This window comes from Bubalus bubalis, chromosome 1 (assembly GCF_019923935.1).
Source record: "Bubalus bubalis isolate 160015118507 breed Murrah chromosome 1, NDDB_SH_1, whole genome shotgun sequence".
NCBI classification, from domain to species: domain Eukaryota; kingdom Metazoa; phylum Chordata; class Mammalia; order Artiodactyla; family Bovidae; genus Bubalus; species Bubalus bubalis.
Genome location: NC_059157.1, coordinates 112,852,487 through 112,879,552, shown reverse-complemented (window position 1 = coordinate 112,879,552; position 27,066 = coordinate 112,852,487). Strand labels below are relative to the sequence as shown.

The 27,066-nt window shown below is 48.6% G+C and overlaps 1 protein-coding gene across 2 annotated transcripts in view; it reads right to left on the bottom strand.

The window, feature by feature from the left end:
- Window positions 1-300: 300 nt before the first annotated feature.
- Window positions 301-27,066, bottom strand: part of PDIA5 (protein disulfide isomerase family A member 5) — a 93,072-nt gene continuing 66,306 nt past the window's right edge. For both annotated transcript variants that reach the window (XM_006078562.4, XM_044942564.2), the window contains exons 12-17: window positions 17,564-17,634; window positions 16,845-17,005; window positions 12,962-13,092; window positions 6,908-6,978; window positions 942-1,076; window positions 301-531 (exon numbers count right to left, since the gene is read on the bottom strand). In XM_006078562.4, coding sequence (XP_006078624.2) covers window positions 451-531; window positions 942-1,076; window positions 6,908-6,978; window positions 12,962-13,092; window positions 16,845-17,005; window positions 17,564-17,634 — 650 coding nt within the window. In that variant the 3' untranslated portion in view covers window positions 301-450. The remainder of the gene's footprint in view (window positions 532-941; window positions 1,077-6,907; window positions 6,979-12,961; window positions 13,093-16,844; window positions 17,006-17,563; window positions 17,635-27,066) is intronic.

Sequence of the window (27,066 nt, the reverse complement as noted above, 5' to 3'; positions counted from 1 at the left end):
TAATGCTTGGTTCCCATAAGCTTCACAATCCCATTTTCCTGACCATCCTAATGCATTCCCCCCTTCCCCCCAAATCAGTCATTGTCCAACAGGCTATCCCGTGATCCGATTCCCTTGTTCCGCTCTCCAGTGGCTGACTGGGGCCAGTATCCCTGCCTCCGTCCTCACCCGCCTGCCCCAGGGTCCCTCCTGGACAGACGTGACCGAGGAGTGGGGCTCTCCACCCCCCAGGAGAGGACACAAAAGGAGGGAGGAAACAGCATCCACCTTTGGGCTCCACGGAAATAACCCACACCACCGAACAATCGGTTGAATTTTATTTCAAAATTGTACAAAACGGCCATACGCGGCTATAAAAAACTTCGTCTTCAGAACACGTGGAAATTCAGAAAGAACAACAAAACAGGTATCGTTCACAGTGTAATGGAAAAGCTTTCTCTGAGGCAGACATTACAACTCTTCCTTCTTCTTTCCTAGTCTCTCATGGTCTCCCTCCCGGAGCGTTCGGATAAAACTGGTAAATCCCAGCTCCTGTAGGGAAGGGGAAGAGGAGAGGACCTGTAACTCCACGAGGATGTGCGCCCTCCCCTTCCGCCCCTTCCCTGACCCTCTGCATGCTCATACTTCTGGACACAAACAGGCGCCTGAGGGGGTGGCCGGGGCCATGTGGGCAGCATCGGCTTGACTATGGAGAAGCCCTGAAAAGTGGGTGAGGAAATTCTCCCACACCCGGGAACCCTGGAATTCTCCTCTGCCCCCACCCTGCTCTTGGGCCAGGACTTGTATGAGAACCTCTTGGGATTCCCTTTCAGCTGGGCCGGAGCCTCGCCTTCTTGGCTCTGAGCATCGCAGCTGACTGTGCTATCTGGGAAGGCCCCTCAGTGGCTGTTTCCCTGCCCCTCAGCAGACAGAGCTCGGGGCAGTGCCCCCCAACGACTCACCGTCGGATTGGTGTCATACTTCTCCACAAACTTCCCGTAGTGGTAGTAGTGGAAAGTGGGGTAGGCCTTGACAGCCTCCTGCTGACACAAGTCCTTGTTGTTCTCTTTGACACAGTCAATAGCGACACAGGCAATCTGCAGGGAGCAAGAATGCGAGGGTCAGCATGGGGGTCTCCAATCTGAGACCTGAGGCCTGGACCCTCTGTGTGAAGGCTGCACCCAAGGCCCACATCCTGTGATTTCTGAGCTCCTCCCCAACAGCAGGGACACAATGAACCAAAGCACCCCCAGCCTCATGCTCCACTGAGGCCAACAGCACTTGGGTTTTAATTTTCCAGGCAGACAGGTGAGGAATGCCCTCAGACTACCCTTTAAAATCAAGAGTACAATGTAAAGGAAATTATGACTTGAAAGCATCTGTAAACACTACAAGTTTGTGATACTTTCTGTGACGCACTGTGGGACTTATTCATTCATCAGCTAATATTTCCTGAACATCTTTTTGGGGAGGCAGTGTAGTACCAAGGTCAAGAATAAGAGCTTCGAAGTCAAGTTTTCCATGTGTAAGTCTTGGCTTGGCTGCATATTAACACTTACGGGAAGTCACTTAGCATCTTCATGCCTCAACATCCTCATCTGTAAAATGGAGACAGTACCAATACCCCGGCTATCAGGACATTCTGAAGACTGAGTGAGATAACTCAGGGGAGGTGAAGGGCACATGGTCAGAGGTCAGTATACGCTAGCTGCCGTTAGAGGCACTCCTACTGGCCCAGGACACTGGCTCTGTCCCCAACAGGAGCTCAGAATCTGGTCAGGGAGCTGGGTAAAGAGGCAAATCCAAGGCATGACAGGAGGTGTGTGGAGGTGCTCCAGGGTGCCAGGATGGCCTGCAAAGGGGCTCAGAAGCACTCTGCAAAGTTTGCCCCCTGGGTGGAGGACTGATGGAGGAGGAGAAGCAGATTCCATCCTGGGGAACACATTCCAGAAGCTGGGACAGAGTTCAACATGACTAAAGCAAACAGGTTTTGGCCAGAAAGAGATTCCTAAATTGGCCACTGCCCTCTTCTTGCCTGTCTAACAAATTCCACACGCTGGGCAGTTTTTCCTTATTTATTGCTCTTTCCCAATAAGAGGGTACAAAGCAGACATGGGGAACTTTTCTCCTGTTGAGGGTCACGGAGCAGGCGGGGAGAGGAGAGGGCTGATTAATGGCAAGAGCAATCCACAAGCGTTACAGAAGAGGGGTGGCACTGATGAAGCCAAGCCTGCTCTGGATGCTATGAGGACAGCGGTGACCTCGACAAAGTCAGCCATCGAGCAACTGACATTCTTACTACAGGAAGGCAATACAGACACATCACCAGCGAGATCACTGTGGAGTCCAAAGGATGCCCTGACGCACTAAGAGGGTGCTTGGATAGACCACGGCCAGAGGGGCTGCTTTCACCAGGATGGCCCAGGAGGCCTTTCCGAGGAGCTAACATTTGATCTGAGCCACAAGTGATAAGGCAGCCAGCGGCATGAAGGCCCGAGGGAAGAGCACTCAGCTAGGACCAGCCCATGCCAGGACCCGGGAGAGGAATCGGTGAGGCACCTTGAGGGCCGGAACCCACTCAGGAGCCCATGCAGAACTATGACTGTCCTGGAAGTTTAAAGCTGCTGAATAGCCGTGACTCACAGGGTTCTCTGGCTGCTGGTTATTCACATTTGGATGGAGGCCCTCTTTCCAGGCAGGAGAGCCCTGCAGGGCACCAACAGTCATGCTTATTTACCTGTGCCCAGGTGAGCAGGGCTGACAGGCAGTGAAGAGTGAGTCTTGCATTCTGGTTACCAGTCACTCGTCCCCCACTTACCCACCCTCACGCCCCCTTCTACCTCCTAGGCTACACAGCATTCTATACGATGAGACCTCTTAGAGCAGAGTCTGCAAACTCTGCCCACAATCGCTATTTGACTCTCAGTCCTCTTCCTTTTAAAAAAAAAAAAAGAATCTGACTTAGTCGCCAACCTAGAAAAAGAGCCCAAAGATTTTTATATAAAGTTTGGCTTTCCAGCTTTTCTTTAAAAGCCAAATCTGAGGGCACTTGCCCTGCATTCCCATGGGCAATATGTGGCTAGGAAAGTGGGATAGCTGTCTCCTTCAGGCAGGGTCAGCTTGCTGTCTGTCTGTATCCACACATACCAGCAGGCTTCTGAGAATTCCAGCTCATCCTCTAAAGCCCTCCCTGACATATTTAGGAATGTGAGGCAGAGGCTCCTCTGGCCATCTTCAGGGCTCCGTTTCTCAAGGCAGGTGCTGAGAGGCCGGGGGCCTGGTGGGAACCATGCACCGGGGCAGCCCTCGTCTAGGGGCCATTGCTCCCCTGCTAGGCTGTGAAAGTGTTTAATGAGCTTTGCTCCAGACCGCTACTCTTCCTGCATCCACTTTAAATTATGGATTTAATCTGTATACATTCCCTGGAGCTGTGGGAAATGTAGTGTATGGTTTTATAAATTGACTAAATAAAAAATGGGTACTTATTCTGAATCCCCTAATATAGCTGCCAGTTACATATCCGAAGTGCTTCTTCCAGCTGCAAAGGCTCCTCAGCTCTCAGTCTCTATAGCAGAAGGGGAGACAAGCATGGGCCCTCTACAGGAAGTGGCTTAGACTCTCTGGAAAGAAGGCAGCAAATAAACCTCTCCATGTCTATCCCAATTTCACCTAAGTGCTGCCCCCCTTACACCCCCTCAAGATTTGCACCAGCTCACCCACAGCGCTGAACGTACACTAACTTCTAGATTTGTTCAGTGTCCTGCAACGTCCTGTCCGTCCAGCACTTGCCAATGGCACCTGCAACTCCTGGCTGAAGGGAGCTAGAAATGAGGCCAGTGATGGAGAGGCTTGAGGACACCTCGCCTGGTTTCCTCGACCTCCGAGGGGGACGACCCTGTCCCTGCTGAGTTCTCCAGGGACTGAACCTAGTTAGCCATGCAGTGACTTGCTCATTAACACACCTGCTCTGGCTTCCCTTCCTCTGTCCCCTCCACTGATCCCCAAGACCACCTCCCCAGAAATCCCCTGCACAGGAGTCCAGGCCCCGAGTCCACTTCTGGGAGACCTCTGACAATGCCTATACATTCGGTTCTGATGCTGCCCCTTTCCATCTAGTAGCTTTGGGCTAGTCATTTAACCTCGCTGAGACTCAATCTCCTCATCTGTAAAATGAGAGAGTAATAATACCGAGGTGACTAAACTCCTGTGAGGACAACGTAACAAAAGGCTTTAGAAGTAATACCAGCAGAAGAGGAGGAGCACTTAGGAACTATCAAACATGTTACCCAGGTCCTTTATCCAGTCAACATCTACAGAGATTTCAGGCGTCAAGACTGGGGGGGATTCAAGGGCAAATGAGGTCTCTGCCCTCAGGGAGAGCTCCCTTCTATGAACTCGAGGGACGATACACAACACACACCACACAGCCAGAGCCACCCTAGCTTCGCCAGCCAATCACAGAGGGGCTCCCGCTGCTCCAGGGTCTGCTCCTCGGATGACCTTGCACCTGGCCGGGGCTGTGCTGAACTGCTGACCCCCTGCCCCCACCCCCGCGCTGGGACACTTTGCTGAGCCGTGAGAGACGGGCCCCACTTTGCCAGGCCAATGGTCAGCCTTCCACTTGAGATCCTTGTCCTCACGGCCTCCTCCAGAATGCCTCCTGTTCCAACATTAACAGTGTGCGGCCCTTTCTACACCCAGCATGTCAACTGCTAAAGTCCCCAGTAACCTCCTGGGAGGGGGAGGCTCCCCAGTTAAAATATGAGCTGCCTCATGTGGCTTTATTGATTCAGTAAAATAAATCTCTGCAGGAGCTAATATTGACTTTGGCTATGAAAATGGAAGTGAACAACCAACTGCATATTGATTGGGGAAGGAACAGGGACAAGCTTCTGGGTGGGAAAAAAATGCAATTCTGCCTCACAGGTGGCAGCATGGGGTGTCAGGAAGAATCGGGAGTCAGGAGACCCACTTCTGGCTGTCAGTGACACACAGGGTGTCCCTGGGCAAGAGATACAGCTCCTCCTTTCTGGGCCTTCATCCCTCAGGAGGAGGAGAGGGCTGGACAGGCCAGCAGTCCCTAAACACCAGCCTGTGGTCAGCACAAATTCCTGGAGCCATCCCCCAAGGCTCTGATCTGATAGTTCTAGGATGGCACCCAGCCATCACGGCACCAGCACCCCGGCTGAAAACAGGATGCTTCCTGCTGCTACTGAGAGCCGTCTCCAGGAATGCTGGCCTGCCAACTGCCGGGGACAGAGAGTTAAGTGTATTCCTGAAAATGAGTGAGGGTGATGCTTGGCTTGGAAGGAGAGACAAGGAATAACTCTAGAAAAAGGTCAGCAACGTTACTGGCCCGAGTTAAGATAATTAAGCAAAGGCATATCAGTATCTCAGAGAAGGAGGGGGTCACCATGGAAACGAGACCCCTGTGCATCAGCAGGGGGGATGGAGAAGAGAAGGAACAGCCCTCAGCTGCCAATGGCGGGCACAGACAACCTAGTCTCATGAGGACTGGTGTGATCCCCTCACGGGCCCTGGAGACCTGAGCAGCCAAGGGGCGGGGAGCTCCCACTCCGGTCAACCTCCTGTGTGCCCAGGGCACCAAGTGTTCTGGGTAAAGAATGATGGGAGCTTTGTTGGAGAGACTGCCAGTCCAGCTCTGGTCCTGGGGAGTAAAGGCCTCCCCGAACCAACCCACGCCCAGCCCTGCAGGGACGAGCAGCCTGGGCTGTGCTGGAGCGGCCAGACTGGGAGCAGCCACCCTGCTCAGGTCGAGGGTGGCAGAAGTGGGTGGAGGGGTGAGGGAGACAGAAGACAGGAAGCAGCTCCCTGCCATGCCCCTCTCAATGCAAGCCAAGTGAAGTTTCTGTCCTTATATTCCCTCTTGATGGTAAAGGGTGTCTCAAGGGCACAGGCAGGGCTCGCAGGTGACCATGGGACTTCCTGATTCAGGGAAGGTGTCTGGAGTCTAAGTCCTCCCACATGTGCCTGGCTTCCTCTGACTCACTGTTTCTATACAGCTCTCACTACCCCATCACTGCCACCGTGGGGCCAATGCAAGGCGATCTCAGCATCTGTATCCCACCTGCCCCAGCTGTGCCTGACAATTCCACCTGGAAAAATAAGGCAGAGATGTATCGGACTTTGGATTTGGGTGTGTGTGAGTGTGTTTGGGGGCATTTCATGGGACAGGTTCCTATGATGGAGTCCCAGACTGGGAAGAGTCTATGAGACCATCTAAACCAGCGCTGTGACTTTAGAAAAAGGAAACATTGAGACCTGGAGAGTCTAACAGCTCACGCAGCTTAGCAGCAGCCCAGATGCACCAGCCTGAGTTCTGGGGTCTTCCCGCTGCCATATGCCCCTGCAGCCTCGGAGTCTGCCTGGTCTGCTGGAGCTGCCGGGGGCACTGCCTGGGCCCCTCCCTGTGCTCTAAGCCGATCTGCAGCTCTAGTTTGTTAATTTTCTGCTTCATCAGTCCGCAGCTGCAGGAGCCTTTCACTTAGGCGGGATGAGGCTCCGTTCCCATGGCCTTGCTCTCCTCCACCTTGGCCGCCTCCAGTTGACTTTTGTGGGATATTTTTATTTGTACTTTTAATTATACAAGTAGTGCATGACTACAAATCCTACTGTAAAAAGATGTGAGCATTAAAAAAGAATGAACAAATGACCCTTTTACCACCCCCTCCCTTCAAGGAAGGGCTGTAACAGTTCAGTGTATCCCTTTCAGTCGATTTTGCAGCATAAATGCAGCCAGCTCTATCCTGCCTTCTAAAAAGGATGTCTAAAAAGGATGAGACATCCCTATGTCTCAGCAGAAGCTGCTTGGGGAGGGCGACCTGAACAGAAGGGAGGAAGGTGTGGGCACTGGTAGTAATGGGAAGCTGGAGGTGGGACAAGAGATGAAGAGGAAGGGTGTCCTTACCTTTCGGTCATCTTTGAAGGCATCAGCAGTGGCAGTAAAGTGTGGAATGGCCTTCTTACAGTGCGGGCACCCTGTGTGAGAGGGAAGGAGAGAGCCTTGCACATGGAACCTCCAGAGAGGCCTTTCCCGGAGTTTCTCTCCTCCCAGCAGACTTCAGGGTTCATCTGACTCCCACCCACTGCACACCCACCGTCAGGGTTCAGGTATCAGCCCCACCACTCGAACTCTCCATTGTGCGTCTGCTGTCCGCACGAGGGCTCTGCAGGAGGCCTGTGCCAGAGTGAGGTTCACTCTTGCCTGGGACCTCCCACCCCACACCCACCCCCAAGGCTGGGGGTGGGGGACACAGACACTGTGGTCTTGCTCTGCAAGCTCCTTGCACGGAGGGCTGCCCTCAGGGTTCAGAAGAGCCTGATCCAGGGTGCAGCGGGAGCTTCGGGCTTCGAAGAGGAGGACATGTGCTCTGGCCTCTCGGAGCCTGTTATGAAGCTCCTTCTTGTGCCCCAGTGACAATGGCAGAGCTCGCCACTTCACGACTGAAAAGGCGCACGTGGGACAGTGGAAGGTGGGAGCAAGCACTCTGCCCGACTCGGGCAGCTCATGCACTGCTGTCGATTCCCACATTCCCCCCAGCCCTCACCCCTGGACCAAGGACCCCTGGTTGTCATGCTGTCCTTCCACTCCTGCCCTAGAGTCCGCCTGAACTCTGGTTCCACGAACGGGAGCGTTGAGGTCAGGCTAAGAGGAGGACAAGCTGCCAGAGTCCCTGCCGCTTCTTAGGGCCTGGGTTCCCGACCCAGGGATGAGGACCATAGCTCCAGAAGCCCTGAATGGGACAGTGGCATGTGTGCTGCCCCAAGCCCCTCCGGTTCCAGCAACAGGTCCCCGGCATGGGGCCCACCTGCGTACGGCCTCTTTCTCCTGTCTCGGCAAGCCCAGGACACCATCCTCCAGGAAGGAAGCCCAAGAAACTGCAGGCTGCTCTGTCCCAAACCTGCTTTCCTGGCCTTCCCCTCAGCTTTGGTCCATCAAAACCCAAACCCACCTCTCCCTACCACTCTCCAGACATTGAACCCAACTGCCAAGAGAACAGAACTGTTTTGAGGGAAGGAGTTCCCTGACTGTGGTAATTAATTCTGATCAAAACACAGGTGGGAGAGGCCAGATGCACCCTGGGGAGCCTGGGCTCCAGCCAACTTCTTGACCAACAGTTGGACCAGGCCTTCGGGCCCTCCAACAGCCTTGGGGAAGCCAAGGCAGAGAACAGATACAGCCTGGCTCATCTGCTCTCTCTCTTTTTAAAATAAGGTAATAATGACTGGCATTTCAAAGGGTTTTGTGAAACCAAATTAAGGCAGAGCTACAACTTTAATCTGAATTTAGCACATGAGCTGGTTTCTGAGATGGGCAGGACCACCCATATGGCCTGGCTAGTGGAGTGGCCAGCTGGCCCCAGAGCAGCATGGACGGTGGTGATGGGAGGATTTTCCCAACGTCCATCACAGGAGTAGAGAAGAGAGCTGGGCTGGTCACAGTTACACCAGAACTGAGACAAAGTACTGAGCACAGCCTAACTCATGGCAGATGCCAATGGCAATTATAAGAACACGGTACTAATTTTTCCCAATAGAGGGAAGAATGGCTCAAATTCATGCAAATATCAATACTACAAAGGAATGATGGTATAGAGCTTTCAAAACATTTAAAGAGCAAAATATACTGGTCGAGAGTTCATCAAAGTATGCCCTGCAGTACCTAGAGGTCCCCTGTGAGTGGCATGTGAATGCCCACTAAGACATCAGGCTGGCAGGAAATAAGCTACTCCCTTCCCCCAAATCTGGAATCACTACTAATTTCTCCTTTTTAACTTCTCTGCTTACTGAAAGTATAAAGGTCACTGTCAGTTTAGTGCAAATTCCTGCTACCATCAATTTAAAGCACCCAGATCTCAGATTAATGGCCTTCTGCTACATCTCATTTTCTCATTACCCAAAAGAAAGAGCATGGCAGATGAATAACTACAGGGGAGGCTGTTTTAGAAAGGGCATGAAGATGTTCCCCAGACATGTCAGGTGGGCCAGAAGAGGCATGATTTTTTAATATGGGCTCTTTAAAAAGGCACCACCTCTGTGTCGCAGGAAACTAAAGCAGCCTCCCAGAGTTGGGAGAGAGGAACAAAGACCAAGGACAGGGCAGAAAATTCCAATTCCAACTCAGCCAAGCTGGCCTAAGAGAGGCAGTCATCATGACCAGACCATTCAGAGCAAACAGAGGGGCTTGGAACAGGAGAGAACAACAAAACAGCAGAAGAGATGTGTAGAAACTATGGGGGGAGGATGTGGGGGGAGGTGGGATACAGGAGGACAGGGCAAATGGGTGCTTGCTTTTTACTTTCCACCTACCTTTATCAGGTATGTGACCTTCCTGCAGTATTTAGATTCTTTATATACAAATTAAGTATATGTTACAGTCCATGGGGTAGCAAAGACTACATGACTGAGTGACTAACCCTTTTACTTCACTTCACTATACACTATCTATAGGATAAATAAGAATATATTATTTTATTGTTATTTTATTGCCAAGAAAAAGAAATGCAAAAAGGCAAAATGGTTGTCTGAGGAGGCCTTACAAATAGCTGAGAAAAGAAAAGAAGCTAAAGGCAAAGGAGAAAAGGAAAGATATACCCATTTGAATGCAGAGTTCCAAAGAATAGCAAGGAGAGATAAGAAAGCCTTCCTCAGTGATCAGTGCAAAGAAATAGAGGAAAACAATAGAATGGGAAACACTAGAGATCTCTTCAAGAAAATTAGAGATACAAAGGGAACATTTCATGCAAAGATGGGCACAATAAAGGGCAGAAATGGTATAGACCTAATAGAAACAGAAGATATTAAGAAGAGGTGGCAAGAAGACACAGAAGACATATACAAAAAAGATCTTCATGACTCAGATAACCATGACGATGTGATCACTCACCTAGAACCACACATCCTGGAATGCAGGCCTTAGGAAGCATCACTACGAGCAAAGCTAGTGGAGGTGATGGAATTCCAGCTGAGCTATTTCAAATCCTAAAAGATGATGCTGTTAAAGTGCTGTACTCAATATGCCAACAAATCTGGCAAACTCAGCAGTGGTCACAGGATCAGAAAAGGTCAGTTTTCATTCCAATCCCAAAGAAAGGCAAAGACAAAGAATGTTCAAACTACTGCACAATTGCACTCATCTCACACACTAGCAAAGTAATACTCAAAATTCTCCAACCCAGGATTCAACAGTACGTGAACTGTGAACTTCCAGATGTTCAAGCTGGATTTAGAAAAGGCAGAGGAACCAGAGATCAAATTGCAAACATCTGCTGGATCATCAAAAAAGCAAGAGAGTTCCAGAAAAACACCTACTTCTGCTTTATTGACTATGCCAAAGCCTTTGACTGTGTGGATCACAACAAACTGTGGAAAATTCTTCAAGAGATGGGAATACCAGACCACCTGACCTACCTCCTGAGAAATCTGTATGCAGATCAAGAAGCAACAGTTAGAACCGGACATGGAATAACAGACTGGTTCCAAATCAGGAAAGAAGTATGTCAAGGCTGTATATTGTCACCCTGCTTATTTAACTTATATGCAGAGTACATTATGAGAAATGCCAGGCTGGAGGAAGCACAAGCTGGAATCAAGACTGCTGGGAGAAATATCAATAACCACAGATATGCGGATGATACTACCTTTATGGCAGAAAGCAAAGAAGAACTAGAGAGCTTCTTGATGAAAGTGAAAAAGGAGAGTGAAAAAGCTGCTTAAAACTCAACATTCAAAAAATGAAGATCATGGCATCTGGTCCCATCACTTCATGGGAAATAGTGGAAACAGTGACAGACTTTTATTTTCTTGGGCTCCAAAATCACTGCAGATGGTGACTGTAGCCATGAAATTAAAAGATGCTTGCTTCTTGGAAGAAAAGCTATGACCAACCTAGACAGCATATTAAAAAGCAGGGACATTACTTTGCCAACAAAGGTCCGTCTAGTCAAGGCTATGGTTTTTCCAGTGATCATGGATGTGAGAGTTGGACTATAAAGAAAGCTGAGTGCCGAAGAATTGATGCTTTTGAACTGTGGTGTTGGAGAAGACTCTTGAGAGCCCCTTGGACTGCAAGGAGATCAAACCAGTCCATCCTAAATGAAATCAGTTCTGAATATTCACTGGAAGGACTGATGCTGAAGCTGAAACTCCAATACTTTGGCCACCTGATGCGAAGAACTCACTCCTTGGAAAAGACCCTGATGCTGGGAAAGATTGAAGGGAGGAGGAGAAGGGGACAACAGAGGATGAGATGGTTGGATGGCATCACCAACTTCATGGACATGAGTTTGAGCAAGGTCCGGGAGCTGGTGATGGACAGGAAAGCCTGGCGTGCTATACAGTCCATTTGGTTGCAAAGAGTCGGACACAACTGAGCAACTGAACTGAACTGATTTTATTGCTGAAAACATTGTAAAGATTTTTTTCCATTAGGTAGTCCCCTCCCCTCTGCTCCTGTCCAATGATGAACACACATCTCAGAGCCCGGAGCAGAGCTCAGGGCAGGACATGGCAGCAAGGGAAATGGGAGACTCCAGACACCAAGCCCTCTGCCAGCAGCTGAGTCGCTCAGCAACAGGCCCTGCATGGATCACATTTAGTTATTTCTCATTGGGATGGACTGTGAGACTTTTGAGGTGGGCAGGGACCAGGCCTCTTTCCCAGGTATCCTGGGTCCCAAACATGAAGCACAAAGCTGTTACTTTAAGGAGGTCATTAGCACCCCAGCAGGGTAGGTGTCCCCACTGAGGTCTGGGAGCAGGGGGAGAGAATTTGGGGAAAGTATTCAGTCTGGACTCTCTCAAGTCCACCCCATGGCTGGTCAAAGACTCTCTCTCCAGCCAGGTTCTCACCAGGTGCTGGGAAGTAACTACCCTCTGAATCAGGATTGTGACTAAGACAGGGTATCAGCCCAGGCCGCAGGCAGGGCTCCATCATCACTAACTTGCTGCCAAGCCTCAGGCAAGTCAGGCATCTCCTGGTCTTAGTGCTGTACCCCCAACTCTGCCTGGATGGAAGACAGCTTCTTAAGATCCACACAGTCTTATGGATTTACTCTCAGGACAGAGGAGGACAGGAGGAAGCTCTGCAAGGGACTGAAAGAGCGCAAGGCCCACGTGCAGAAGAAAAGGCACAACCAGAGGAAGCGTCAGCCACAGGAGGGCGGGGTTGGAGGCTAGGCCAGGAGGCGACCTGCCTGGACAGTGAGAGCTGAGCAGACCTTCTTCACTGGAGAGGAAGGGACAGGAGGCTAGGACTAGACTGAGCTGCCTGCTTCTCTGTAGAGTACAGCTTTGTTATCCCCATTCCATTACACTAAGCTATAACCTGGGGGAGAAAGGGCAGAGCAAAAATTCAAGAGCCTTTCCTTTACGCATCAGTGAACAACTTTAAAATGGGAACACACACAATTTGAGATCACAAACACCTACATCAGCAGACACGTCATTCCCTCAACTTAAGCTTTGATTAAAATGGGGATCCTGGTGGGGAGCTCTTAGCGAATGTGCCTGAACTTTCACCACAGCTTCAACCCCACGGCTTCAGAGCCACTCAGGAAGGTCAGGGAGAGGAGGCTGGGCTGGCGGTGCTCAGGAAGACAGGAACACAGAGGCCTAATGAGGCGGGCTGAATTCCCAGCTAAGAAGTGCCAGGGTTCAAAGGTGAAGTCAATGGCTGGAGGGATGGAGGGAGCCAGATGGGGAGAGTCCAGGGACGTGAGGTGGCTGAGTAATCATTAATACAAGGCAGGCCCCAGGCACAGGCAGAAGCAGAGGGCTTTAGGATTATTGTGAGAACAGAACCCAACCGAGCCGGCCCTGGATTCTGAAGGACCTCAGCCAGGAATGAAACTAGAGCTCTGCTCACAGCGAAAATGGCCCAGGGTTGGCTTGCGGCTGCCCAGGTCCCTAGGGGGATCTCTCACCCCATCCTGCACCCCTCGGCGAGCACCCCAGCGACTTACATGGGGCGTAGAACATGACCAAGGCGTGCTTCTTCCGCTTTAGGGTCTCCCGGAAGTTGTCCCCAACCAGATGCAACACGCTGGTCTGCTGCTCTTCCCAGGCGGGGTCTGGGGGTGGCGGGGACTCGGGGCTAAAGGAATCGGAGTGGAGGGGAGACAGTCACTGGGAGAAGTGCTTCCACCACCCCGCTAACCCCCAACCACTCAAGGGAGCACATAAGAGAAAATCACTTTGCATCCTGCCCAAAACTGAATTCAAATCCTCAGTTTAAACAGAAAGAAAAGTGAAGTGTCTGCAAAGATTCCCTCCAAGGAGCCTCTTAAGAAGCCATTTTGTGAAGGTATAAAGGACCTGAGCCTGTTTTGGGGACAAGGAGCCTCTCCAGTCGTCTCCTCACCCTGGGGAGAACCCCAGCACCTGGGTTCCCTCTTTCCCTCCCTCCTGCCTCTTCTGGTACCCTAAGCACTCCATGATCTTCTGCTCCCGAGCCTTTGTTCTGGTGGAGAGAGCATGGGCTAAAGAGTGAGGTAGGGTCTGCGTTCAAATCCAGATTACCGATCACCTGCGTGACCTTAGGTTAAGTTACCAAACCCTTCTGAGCTTCCACTTTCCTTTCTGTTAAATGAATACAATGATACCTACTTCCTGGGATCCTTAAGAAGAGCAGAGACAGAGCATGTAAAGCACCTAGTCGGTCAAGCAACTATCAGTTGCTAAGAGCCTGTAAGCACTCATAAAAGACAGGCATTCGATAAAGGTTCACAATTTTTCAGGCTACTTCTGTCCACTGGTCCCTCCACTCTGCCTCACAGAAGTATAGATCTCCAGGGTCTTTTAAAGCCCTTGCTGCCCTTGACCCTCTTCCTACAATCATGCTTCTCTCTCCCATCTCTGAGAAGTGGCTCTGGGGAGTGGTCCAGAACCCATGCTGCCACATCCACTCCCTGCCTGCACTCCCTTCTTCTCCTGGTGCCACACAGCTCCTGCTCACCAGACCTCAGGCCTTGTATCCAGCGAGGGCAGCATAGCGCAGTGCCAGCTGCCCCAAATTCATGCTCATCTTTCAGAAGCCCTCCTTCCAGGCACCTGCAGATACCCCACCCACCTTCCCCAAAGCCCATTCTCTTCTTCTGGTTCCATCTCCATGCTCCTGCAATTCTCAAAAGGTTTCATCCATCTGCGTGGCTTCCATAACCCCCTAGGCTGAGGATGATTTGAGCCCTGACCTCTCATCCAAGCCCATTTCTAGGTGTTCTCCCGGTATTTCCACCTGGAGGTCCAACTGTCACCCCAATCCCAATAAGATTTAGAACTGTTCCCCTTCTTCCACACCTCCCGAAACAGTTTTCTTCCCCACTTTCTTCGTTTGGTTAATGGCACCCGTGCTCTTGTGACCAAGACTGGCCTCTCCCAGCCTTCCTGTCTTGCCCCGTTCTTTGCCCTCCAGATCCCCTCATACACCCTGGGTTCCCCAGCTGACACCACCCACCAACCCTCTGCTCTGCTCTGTCCCAGGATCCTGCTTCCCTGGGCTGGTCTGCTGGTGGGCACATCTTAGTTACCTGATTGGGTCACTCGTGCACAAGCCTGGAAGCACCATCAACCTCATCCGACACCATCTGCTCGCCCTCCTGCTGATGGCCTCAGCCCCTCATTATCTCAAAGCATCTGCTGTTAAATGATGCTCTGCCTGGTGGATTCCTTTTAAGTTCCCAAAGAACCACAATTTGTCCCGAGGAAAGGCACTTCACCTCTCTGAACCAAGGAAATAGGGATAGGCCTTGGTAGGATCTGAGTATAAAATGGGGCAAAAGTTATACAAGCATGCTGCCAAGGCTGGGAGGTTCCAGCACTTAGGTGGTGGGACCATTGGTTACTGCACCACATGAGAACTGGCATCAATAACAAACACAGCTTCCTCGAGTATTTCCACACACCATGCACAATAATCCAATTTAATTCTCTGAACAAGTCTATGGGAAAATATTGTCTCCACTTTACAGATGGGAAGCTGGAGCTTAGCAGGGTCAAGTAAACAGCCCAGGGTCATGATCTGAGTGCAGGGTTCTCAGACTCTGAAGCCCATGCTCTTATCCTAGTGCTTTTTCAGGTGGTGACTAGGACAGGAAGGACAGAGACCCTCCATGCTCGCTATCTGTGTCCAGTCCTCTGGGCCAAGGATTGGCAATGATCAATCCTCTGGTTCCCCCAGCCCTCTAACCACAGTGCAAACACCAGGGACCTCACCTGAGCCCTCACCCTGCTCAGTCCTTCCCAGGGAACCAGCCCTGTCAGCAGAGCGAGGCCAGAGAGGTAGGTGTGAAGAGCAACCTGCTTCCTGCACCAGAGGACTGGCAGAGAGAGCATCTCGTTCCTCTTGGAGATGAACCACTGCTCCCTCTGGCCCTAAGACAAGGCCTGGCTACTCTGAGCATCCACCCCTAGTGATCAGCAGGAGACTGGAGGGGCTGAGACCAGGACCTGACCAGTCCACTCACCTCTTGCCAGGAGCCTCTCCTGAACCAAGTGGAAACTTTGCTCCTGTTCCATAAGTTGGTGTTTCTCAAAACCCCATCACTCATTTCTTTCATTCACATTTTCCAAATCAAAGGTTCAGAATCTGCACTTCAATAAGCGCCTCAACACCAGGTAATGTTTACATGCATCCAAGTTTGAGGACCAGTGTTCTGACAAAGTAACTGCCCCTGGATGCTGCTATTCTGCAGAGTTCTCGCGTCACTGGGTGACTCTCAAGTCTTGGTTCTCACACGGGCATGATTATGCCACACACTAGGGGCCTGTGCAAAGGCTGGAGAGTGTCTTCTTTGACTTTACCTTTCCCTCAGGTAAGGGAAAGGTATGGGGCAGAAATGGAGCAGTATTCTAAAATATTCTAGTTATGTGTGGGTGTGTGTCTCGGGGGAGGGGTGAGGACAGGAGAAAGCACTTGTGTGGTGGCCCTTAGTCCCCTCGCAGGAGGGGGAGAGGCTAATAACTGCAGGTTCCAAAGTCCTCGAATGAACAATTGCAAGGCTCCTCATGATGTTTTTTGGACTTGCAGGCTGCCATGGAGTGAACTGCGTGCCCTACCCCAAATTCTTATGCTGAAGTCCTAATCCCAAATACCCTAGACCGGGACTGTATGTGGAGAGAGGGTCTTTAGAGAGGTAAGTTAAAATGAGGTCATTCGGGTAGACCCTCATCTGATCTCACGGGTGTCCTTTAAAGACGAGGAGATTAGGACACAGCCGGGGGAAGACCATGTGAGAACACGGAGATGGCCACAGAGAGGCTCAGGGAAAGCAACACCCCCGTCTTATCTGGTCTCTAGAATTGTAAAAAAAACAAAAAAGGAAAAAAAAAAAAAATAACTCCTGCTATTAAGCCACCCGGCCTGTGGTCCTGGCAGTGGCAGCCCTCACAAACTAATACCCAGGCAGAGGGAGCTCTTCAACCCTTTCTTTTCAACCCGAAACCACCACGGACCACCCCATGGACACTACTGAAGGCCCAGAATTGGGCCCCTGGAGTCCAGCTCTGGATGTGAAGAGCTGGGTTTCCTTTGTCCACTCACAAGGAATGGCATAAAGTGTATATGATGAAACCTGGGGCTAGCACACTGGGGAAGGCTGTCCTAATAAAGAATCACATGGCTTCCTGCAGCTGATGCCACCACACCTAGAAAGGTTACTGTGACCTGCTGGATGAGGACACGGGGTCAGCACACCCGAGGTGCCCTGAGGATTGGGAAGCCCTATCTGTCTTGGCTCCCAGGCCCTGAGGCAAGGTCAGCGGCTCCTAAGTGTACTTCATCTCCTCAAGGCCCTGTCCAGCGGCCGACAGCCAGGGACCAGCACGTGCTATCGAGACCATCAGACTCACTTTCGCATCCACTCGATGAAGCTCTTCTTTGTTCTGAGCGCAGGCACTGCGTACTTCTCCCCATTCTTAAAATATTTGAGTGTAGGAAACTCAGCGATGTGGAATCGTTCTGCCAGGGCCTTGTTGACGGTGGCATCGACAGCTGCAAGGACACCAGAGCTCTGGGACGGGGGAGAGGCCAACCATGCATGACACCCTCAGACGCGGTGCTGGCAGAAGAGGAGCCCAGACGCCGGCCCCAGCCCACCCTGGGCCTGTCAGAACCTCATGGGGCAGGAACTCCATACATCCCAGGAACAACTGGACACTGGTATGTCCACCAATCTCATTTGGGGCCTGAGATGAAGCCTTTTTATCGCCCCCATCAACCAGGTAGAGTAGACTGCAGCAGTTCCCGATAGGCAAGGTCCCACAGAAAAAGAACCATGGGGCTTCATCCCAGAACCCATGACCTTGGCAGAGGTCACCTGGATGGGTACCTCCAGGTACATTCCTCTGAACCAGACCCCATAGTCTCTGAGCACTGCTCCACCCCTGGTAGGAGCCCCACCTGCTTGACTAAGACACATCTACTCAAGGACAGAGAAGGCCTGCAGGGCTCCATGGAGCTGGGGAGCTGCTACAGAGCTTGCAGGGGAAAGTTGTCCTAATGGTTCATATTACTGAATGATACGAATTTAGTAGAGAGCAATGGGGGAGGTTAAAGAAAGCAAGCTTACATCTCCTTCTCCGTGGAGGACTTCTGCTGCACTCTCAAACTCTGGCTTCATTTTCTTACAGTGTCCACACCCTGTGGGAAGAAATCAAGAGAAACCATCCCCATGGCATGGAGGCTCCAAGGATGTCTCCTGCCTCCGGAAAATGGCTGGGTCCTAGTACTAGATATCAGGGGTACCCAGGAGAAAAGAATAACAGTACCAGCTCAGAGAAAAGAAAGCTTTCACCTGATCCACTGGAGGTGGGAGGGGCACAAGAGGCAAAAATGAATCAACTACATCAACAATACTGGTGATATGTATATAGGTCCCACGGGCCAGGCCCTGCTCTAGGTGACTATCTGTATGACAGCCCTACAAGGTCTGAACTATGTTATCTCCATTTTACAGATGAGAAAACTGAGGCACTGAGAGGGTGGATGACTGCCCAAGGTTCATACACAGCCACAGGTCACAGAGCTGGGCTGAAAACCCAAGCAATCTAGCTGGAGGCCACGGCCACCAGCAGCGTGTGCTTCCTAGCACCATGCAGGCAGAAGTGAACTGAGCCTTGAACTGAGAATAAGAATTCACAAAAGCAAGAGAATGGGGGAAATATCAAGTTCTGACTGTCCCCACAAGGGAGGTGGTATGATCTGACAAGCACTTGTCATTTCCAAACAAATGGCATTTTCTTGGGATAGACTGCTTTGCTTTGCCCTCTTCTCCTTACAACCACTTGAATGCAATAATGTTACAAATAATAATATTTGATACATTAAAAAGGAAGTACCACCTACTTTCTGTAGGTGATAACAGGACACTTTTAAATTGCTTTCATTTTAGCAGAAAGAGAATTTTCTAGCATCTCGGCAAAAGGGGCTATGAAGCCAGTAGGACCAGACTGGTTCAGGCTGGAGACCGCTCTCAAGGGAAAGCTGGCTGGGGTGGGCACACACAGACAAGGCTAATTGGATACAGGGACGTGACCTGGCCTTCTTGCGGTGTGTGCTGCTGCTGGGGAGCTTAGAGTACCATATTCTACTACTGATTATTGGGAAAAAGAAAGACAAGAAAGGAAGATACGTGGAGACCAAGCAACATGCTATTACTAAAAAATCAACAGGTCAATAAAGAATTAAAGAGGCTATCAGAAAATACCGAGACATGGAAACATAACTTTCCAAAATCGATGGGATGCAGAAAAGCAGTTCTAAGACGTAAGTTTATAATGATAAAGGGGAACTTCAAGAAACATCTCAAATAAACAACCTAATCTATCATCTAAAGGAATTAGAAAAAGAACAAGCAAACTTAAAGGTCAGTTGAATGAAGGAAATAACAAAGATCAGAGAGGAAATAAATAAGACAAAGACCAAGAAAACAATACAAAAGATCAATGAAACCAAGAGTTGGCTTTTTTAAAAAGATAAACAAAATTAATAAACCTTAGCCAGGCTCACTAAGGAAAAAAGAGGACTCAAATAAATGAAAGAGGAAAAATAACAACCAATTATAAGAGATATGAAAAAATCTACCATGGTTATACACCAAAACCTAGAAAAAATGAACAAATTTCTAGAAACATAATCTTTGGAGACTGAATCAGGAAGAAATAGGCAATCTGAACACATTGATCACTACTATCAACTTCATTGATCACTAATGAAGTTGAATTCATAATTAAAAAAAAAACTTTCAGCAAACAAAAGTCTAGGACCAGATAGCTCCACAGGGTAATTCTACCAAACATGTAAGGAAGAGCTAATATCTATTCTTCCCAAACTAGCTCCTCAAAATGGAAGAGAATGGAACACTCCCAAATTCTTTCTACAAAGCCACCATTACCCTGACACTGATACCAGGTAAAAGCACTACAAACAAACTACAAACTAACTTTCTGATGAATACAGATGCAATATACTCTCCACAAAATATTAGCAAACCAAATTCAACAATATATATAAAGAATCATACAGTATGATCAAGTGGGATTTATTACAGGGATGAAAAGATGGTTTAATACCTGCAAATAAATCAATATGATATAACATATTAACAAAAAGATCATGTCAATAGATGCAGAAAAAGCATTTGACAAAATTCAATGTACATTCTTGATAAAAACTCTCATCGAAGCTGGCACAGAGGCAACACAGCTCAACAAAATAAACGCCATTCATGACAAACTCACAGCTAACATCACACTCAGCGGTGAAATGCTGAAAGCCTTTCCTCTAAAATCAGGAACAAAACAAAGATGTCTCCTCTCACCACTTTTACTCAACACGGTCCTAGCCATAGCAATCAGACAAGTAAAAGAAATAAAAGGCATTCAAACTGGAAAGGAAATAAAATCATCACTATTTACATATGACATGAAACTACACATAGAAAACCCTAATGTCTCTACCAAAAAACTATTAGAACTAACAAATGAGTTCAGTAAAGTTGTAGGATATAAACGTAATACACAGAAATATGTCGCTGTCTTTATACTAATAACAAACTATCAGAAAGAAAAAGCAAGAAAACAATCCTGTTTAAAAACTGTATTGAAAAGAACAAAATATCTAGGAATAAACTTAAGGAGATGAAAGACCTATATTCTGAAACTATAAAACAATGATGACAAATTGAAGATGATACACAGAGATGGAAAGATGACCTGTGTTTGTGGATTAGAAGAATTAATTAATTAATTATTAAAATGTCCATACTAGCAAAGCAATCTACAGGTTTAATACAATCCCTATCAAAATGCCTATGACATTTTTCCCAGAGTTAGAATAAATAATCCTAAAATTTATATGGAACCACAAGAGACCCTGAATTGCCGAGGTCATCTTGAGAAAAAAGAACAAAGCAGCTGGAGATACCACATTCCCTGACTTCAGACAACACTGCAAAACTGCAGTAATCAAAACACTATGGTAGTGAAACAAAAACTGAGATCAATGGAACAGAATAGAGATCCCAGAAATAAACCCACCTGGGATCAATTAATCTCATCTGTGACAAAGGAGGCAAATTTATACAAAGAAAAAACAACACTCTCGTCAGTAAGTGGTGCAGCGAAAACTGAACAGCTAAATGTTAAAGAATAAAGTTAAAACATTTTATCACACCATATATGAAAAAGAACAGAGTCAAGACCTAAATATAAAACTTGTAGAACACAAGTGGAACACTGACAAATTGTAGTAAAGTTTGTCTGGATTTGTCTCTTAAGGCAAAAGAAACAAAAGCAAAAATAATCAAATGGGACCTAATTAAACATAAAAGCTTTGTGTAGCAAAGTAAACCACTGACAAAATGAAAAGACAACCTACTGAATGGAATAAAATATTTATAAATGATATGACTGATAAGGGGTTAATAAACAAAACATAAACAGCTCATATAACTCAAAATCAAAAAACCAAACAATCTGAGTTAAAAATGGGCAAAAGACTTGAACAGACATTTTCCCAAAGACATTGCTAATCATTCAGTTCAGTTCAGTCTCTCAGTGGTGTCCGATTCTTTGCGACCCCGTGAATTGCAGCACGCCAGGCCTCCCTGTCCATCACCAACTCCCGGAGTTCACTCAGACTCACGTCCATCGAGTCAGTGATGCCATCCAGCCATCTCATCCTCTGTCGTCCCCTTCTCCTCCTGCCCCCAATCCCTCCCAGCATCAGAGTCTTTTCCAATGAGTCAACTCTTCGCATGAGGTGGCCAAAGTACTGGAGTTTCAGCTTTAGCATCAGTCCTTCTAAAGAAATTCCAGGGCTAATCATTAGAGAAATGCAAATCAAAACCACAATGAGATATCACCTCACAGCTTTCAGAATGGCTCTCGTCAAAAAAGTCCTCAAACAACGAAAGTTGGCAAGGAAGTAGAGAAAAGGGAACCTTGGTACACCATTGAGAATATAATGGTGCATTCACTATGGAAAACAGTATGGAGGTTCCTCAAAAAACTAAAAATAGAACCATCAAATGGCCCAGAAAGTCCACTCCTGGGTATATATTTTGAAAGAAAAACCAAAAAACCCCACTAATTTGAAAAGATATATGCACCCCAATGAACATAGCAGCATTATTTACAACTGCCAGGATATGGAGGCAACTTGGCCACCTCATGCAAAGAGCTGAGTCATTGGAAAAGACCCTGATGCTGGGAGGGATTGGCGGCAGGAGGAGAAGGGGACAACAGAGGATGAGATGGCTGGATGGCATCACCGACTCGATGCACATGAGTTTGAGTGAACTCTGGGAGTTGGTGATGGACAGGGAGGCCTGGCGTGCTGCGATTCGTGGAGTCGCAAAGAGTCGGACACGACTGAGCGACTGAACTGAACTGAAGTGTCCATGAACAGATAAATGGATAAAGAAGAGGCAATACATGCGTACAATGGTATATTATCCCACCATAAAAAAAAATAAAATTCTGCCATTTGTAACAATGTGTATAGACATAGAGGGTACTATGCTTAGTGAAGTCAGACAGAGAAAGACAAATACTCTATGTTAATCACTTACATGTGGAATCTAAACAGTAAAAGAAGCAAATGTTTATAACAGAACAGAAACAGACTCACAGATAGCACAAACCAGAGGTTATCAGTGGGGAGAGGAAAGGGAAAAGGGGCAAGATAAGGGTATGAGATGCAAAGTTACAAACTACCATGTATAAAATAAGCAACAAGGATAGAGCACAGGGATGTATAGCTATTGCTTTGTAAAAGCTTTAAACGGAGTACAATCTATAAAAATATTGAATCACTATGTTGCATACCTGAAACTAATATAATACTGTAAATCAACTACACTTTAATTAAAAAAAAAAAAAGAATTGGGACAAAAAAAGAAAGGAAGGAAGACACACACCAGTATTATCAGAGGAGCCCTCTCACACACAAACCCTTCTCCCCAGAAGCCACTGGGCCATGTAAACAGCTTTCCTGACTCCATCTGAGCACTTTGGCTAGGACAAAAGTTCCTCTTTCCTTCAAGGTCATTCCTGCAGAGCTCAGCTCCACGTGGCCCTGAGACACACGTTCGATTTCTGTCTGTTCCAGCTTCCTCAGTCTATGCTCACTTTGTTCCTCCCAGTGACAGGGGCCCCACAGTGTCTACCCTAGCTGCAACCCCCCAAATACAAACACACACACACACACACACACACACACACATATAACAGAAAATACAGGGGCCCCGCAGTGTCTATCCTAACTGCAACCCCCCAAATACAAATACACACACACACATATAACAGAAAATACAGGGGCCCCGCAGTGTCTATCCTAACTGCAACCCCCCAAATACAAATACACACACACACGTAATAGAAAATGCAGGCCAGTGCTGTCAAGCCCTCCTCTGGAGAGAGTGCTTCGGGGAAGCCATGAGATGACTCGATGGACGAAATCCAGTGACGGAATCCAGCCCGGGGAGTGGCCACGATTCTCAGCTGCACTAACATGTTGGTCCTTCTCAAATGAGCCAGAGGAAGAGGACACCTGTGGGTTCATGGTCTGACTAGAGGCCACTTGGGACCCCAGTGAACCATATAGGTATCAAAGTCATCACAATATTAAAATATAAGAACATTATTCTCCAGAGCTGAACATTTAGTATGATCAGAGCCCATGTGCACTTTATAAACAACTGAGCTACAAAAGTATCTTTCGTTTTGTTTTGGTAAATTTTGTTTGGAACTGAAAATGTGATTTCCCCACAGAAACAATCTTCTACACAGATTCTACGTAGAGCCTCAAGAATGACCACAAAAGCCCATTTAACAGGATGTTCCTGAAGCATGTAGAGCACAGCATTATTTCTGTTTAAAGCCCACAGTCCAGCCTGGGACTCCCCCACGGGCCTCTCCCTGCAGGCAGCAGCCGCCCACAACAGCCAAACAGAGAGCATCCTCCTCTGGTCTGGGAGGACTCTGGGCTTTTTTGGCCCACTGACATTCTTGAGAATTTAATGGAAGCTTCTCTCTCACCTCTCCCATATTGATGCATATACGGTCTATATTTATGAATAACTTCAGAGGGCTCTGAATGTCCTGACTGGTTCACAGACCCCTGGTCTTATAAGAGGCCAAGACAGGGAAGCGCTGACTCCGAGGCAGTCACTTTCCCGTAGTGGTCGGGGTAGAAGAACAAGGAGCTGTCTGCACAGGTGTCAGACTGAGGTTCCCTTCCACGTGGATCCCCATGTCTGGAGTAAATCAGATATTCTAAGGAGGATTCTACTGACTTAACATAAAATATACTGACTTAAAAAAATTTTTTTTATCTGACTAAAATAAAAGGAATAAATCACTCTCTGGGGTTTACAGTCAGGGGGGTCTACAACTCTTAGAGAAATCCGCAGGTCTGCCTCCAGGTTGAGAACTCCCGGCACCCTGCCCCGAGGTGACCACCCCCTCCTCGCCACAACCCGCAGCTCCCAGGCTGACTCCCCCTGGGGTGGAGGGGGCTCACCTTGCATGAAGACATTGAGAAAAAGAAGCTCACAGGCTCTCCCCCTGCTGTGGGGTCTGACACCCAAGAGTTCTCTCTGCCTTGTAGTAAGTAGTGAGCAGCCTGAGCAGAGCCACTCAACCCAGAAGAGCAGAAGGAAAAGAGGCCTGGCAAGCCTCAGGAGACCCGGGCTTCCGGCTCTAAGAGGCCTCCACGGCAGGCAGGAGGGGCAGGAAGGGGATGCTCCCCTGACCACCCCCTCCTCCACCAGGATAAGAATGTAATGTCAGGCAAGTGCCAGCAGGGCCCACGTTAAAGGTGGGCAGTGGGACTATGTGAAAGTGAGGGCTGAGAAGACAAAAAAGACAAAGTCACTCACAGAAAACCATTTTTTTCTTTCCAAAACGTACCAGTCAATGAGGCAGGACCCCTGAAGATGAGCGAGTTCACCTTCATACTTTTGACAGACTCAGTCCTTTGATGCTACTGCTCCCTGCGGAAGCAAACGGACTCCACATCGCCGGCCAGCCTCTATCAGCGGCGGGCTGGAGACGGACTCCTGAGATGAAAAACTAGCTCACAGGGAAGAGGAGCTGTGATCGACCCGTGAGGCCTGCCCTAGACATGGGAGGGCTGGCTGGAGGACACGCGGAGGTGACAGATTCTGTGGTGTGCACACACGGCTCTCCTGAACCTCCAGCCCCGTCTGTAGGACTCTACCAAGTAATAAAAGGGCTCACTCTCTCTGCACTGGCTTTCCACACAGTCTCAGCAGCCTCACGAAACGCAGGACAGAGATCACCAGAAATGACAGCTCTGGGAGATGAAGTGATAAACTGGGGGTGGGTTTCCCGCGGCCATGGATAAACAAGATGGGATTACAAAGTAGGATTACAAGGCTTCTGGCTGGAGCACACTGCGACCACACAAGCCAGTCTTTTTCCCGAAGTTCTGTCCACAGCCCCTAGCTCACTCCATCACAGCCTCAGCCCTGATGGACAAGGCCTCTCCAGACAGAGTGTCTACCCCAGCTCTGGCCCAGACTTTGACTCTCCAGTTCACTTCAGCTCCACTAGACCACCTATTTCTCTTCTACTCATAAAGGATGTTTTATTCATATATTCCTATGGTAGTTCATTTTGCAATGCCCTGTGACTGTTAGATTGCTGTGTCCTGATATTTAGGGGGTGACCAGGGCATCTTTTCAAATCATAAGTCTTATCAAATTCCCTTGGTCAAAACTTTCCAATCGCTTCCATCACAAGCAGATTGAAATCCAAACTCCCTTCCACAGCCACAAGCTCCACATAATCAGACCTTCCTGCCTTCAACCTCAACTCAGGGAGTGTCCCTCTGTCCTCTACACTGCAACCTGTGACCTCTTTCTGTTTTCCTATCTCAGCAAGCTCATTTCTACCCTCACAGCTCTTAATGAGCTATTGCCTGGAACACGATCCTCCCCCAGGTCTTTGTATGGCTGACCGCTTCACATCACGCAGGCTTTAGCTCACATTTCACTTCTACAGAGAAATTCCCTGACCACCTAACCCCAGGGAGGCTCAACGCATCACATTCGCTTCGAACAGCCTGTTTATTTTCTCGACTGTTCTCCAAATAGCTGGAGTAATCTGCTTACTTGAACCCTCCAATCCCCCAACTGGGATGAAGCTCTGTACACACTGATCTCACTTAGTCTCACTCCCCACCACATCTCTGGTACTGAGGATGGCATCCCACACACTTTGTGAATGAATGGCTGTGTTGTTCAGGTTTAGAGCAGTGCCTACACGGTTGAACTGAATCATTCATGCCTGGCTGAGGAAGGGATGGTCAGGAGAGCGTCCGCTTTCTTTTGGGGCAAAAACCACACCAGTTACTAGGTTGACTAAACCTCTATTTAGTAAAACCAGTAGCTATGTCATTTACAATGTGCACAGCCTCACCGCATCCCACCCCCACCCCCAAATTTATACACTTCCGTGCTCCTTACTAGGTCTGGAAAACATCTTTGGAAATCTCCAATATATCTGGATGTCGTCCTGAAGTTTCCCATACATTTCCAAGAGTTCTCCTGATAGAGTTACTGGTTTTCACTACCAGCCGCTATTCCCTCTGCTCCCTGAACAAGATACAAAGGCTAAGCAATAAACTTCTGTAAACAGTTGGGTTGAGGAAACCAGCCAGGTCCCTGAGAGAAGAGCTGTCCGGCTGAGCAAAGGTCTCCCTCGCTGGCAGCCGCCTGCCCTGGGGAGCTGAGAGTGTGAGTGGTGACTGCCTGGACCCCAGCCTCCAGGACAGCTATGTGGACAGGACAGTGAGAACTGCAGCCCGCTGCATTTTACTGTCCTGATTGTGATTTGATGGGCCATTAAGTTTTACTGCCAAACTTCCTTGTTGGGTTTTTATCAGCTGTGTAAGTACACTTACACCGATTTTCACGACCTGGCAAAGAGGCTGCCCAGCAGCTCTGCGACCACACTCTTTTCTGGCTGTGGAAATGCTGGCTTCCCGTCAACCTCAGGCCTTCGCATTCCTCTGGATTCCATTAACTTCAGTTACACCTAGGATTTTATTACAGACCAGCAATGGAGACTCTCCTGGCTCTTGTAACCAGAATCTTCCAGGGGACCAGATTATTCTAGAAAGCTCCCTAATACCTGGCACTCGAGAGGAAACTGGATTTTCCTACCCACATTCCTGCTGCCTTGCCTGGACCTTGGCTTGGACAAGTCAGGGAGGTGGGGCTCCTAAAGATGCTAGCAGAAACACTAATGCTTTAACATTTAACACTGTGACAGGCCCCCCCTGGAGACCTCAGGGCTCTTTCGAGGCTTCCAGCTGTACCTGCACCAAAGCTGACTGTAGACACTCAGACACTCTGGGGCAGACACACCCTGATGAATGGCTCATCTTTCTCATTTAAAGAGAAAGCATGGGATTTTTTCCCCCCTTCCTTTACATAGTATAAAATGTAAATAACAAGCTGTAAAATTTTTTCTTCCAGGCTTCTATCCTAAGGAGATAATCTGACACATGGACAAATATTTATACACGAAAATTGCCCTCTGC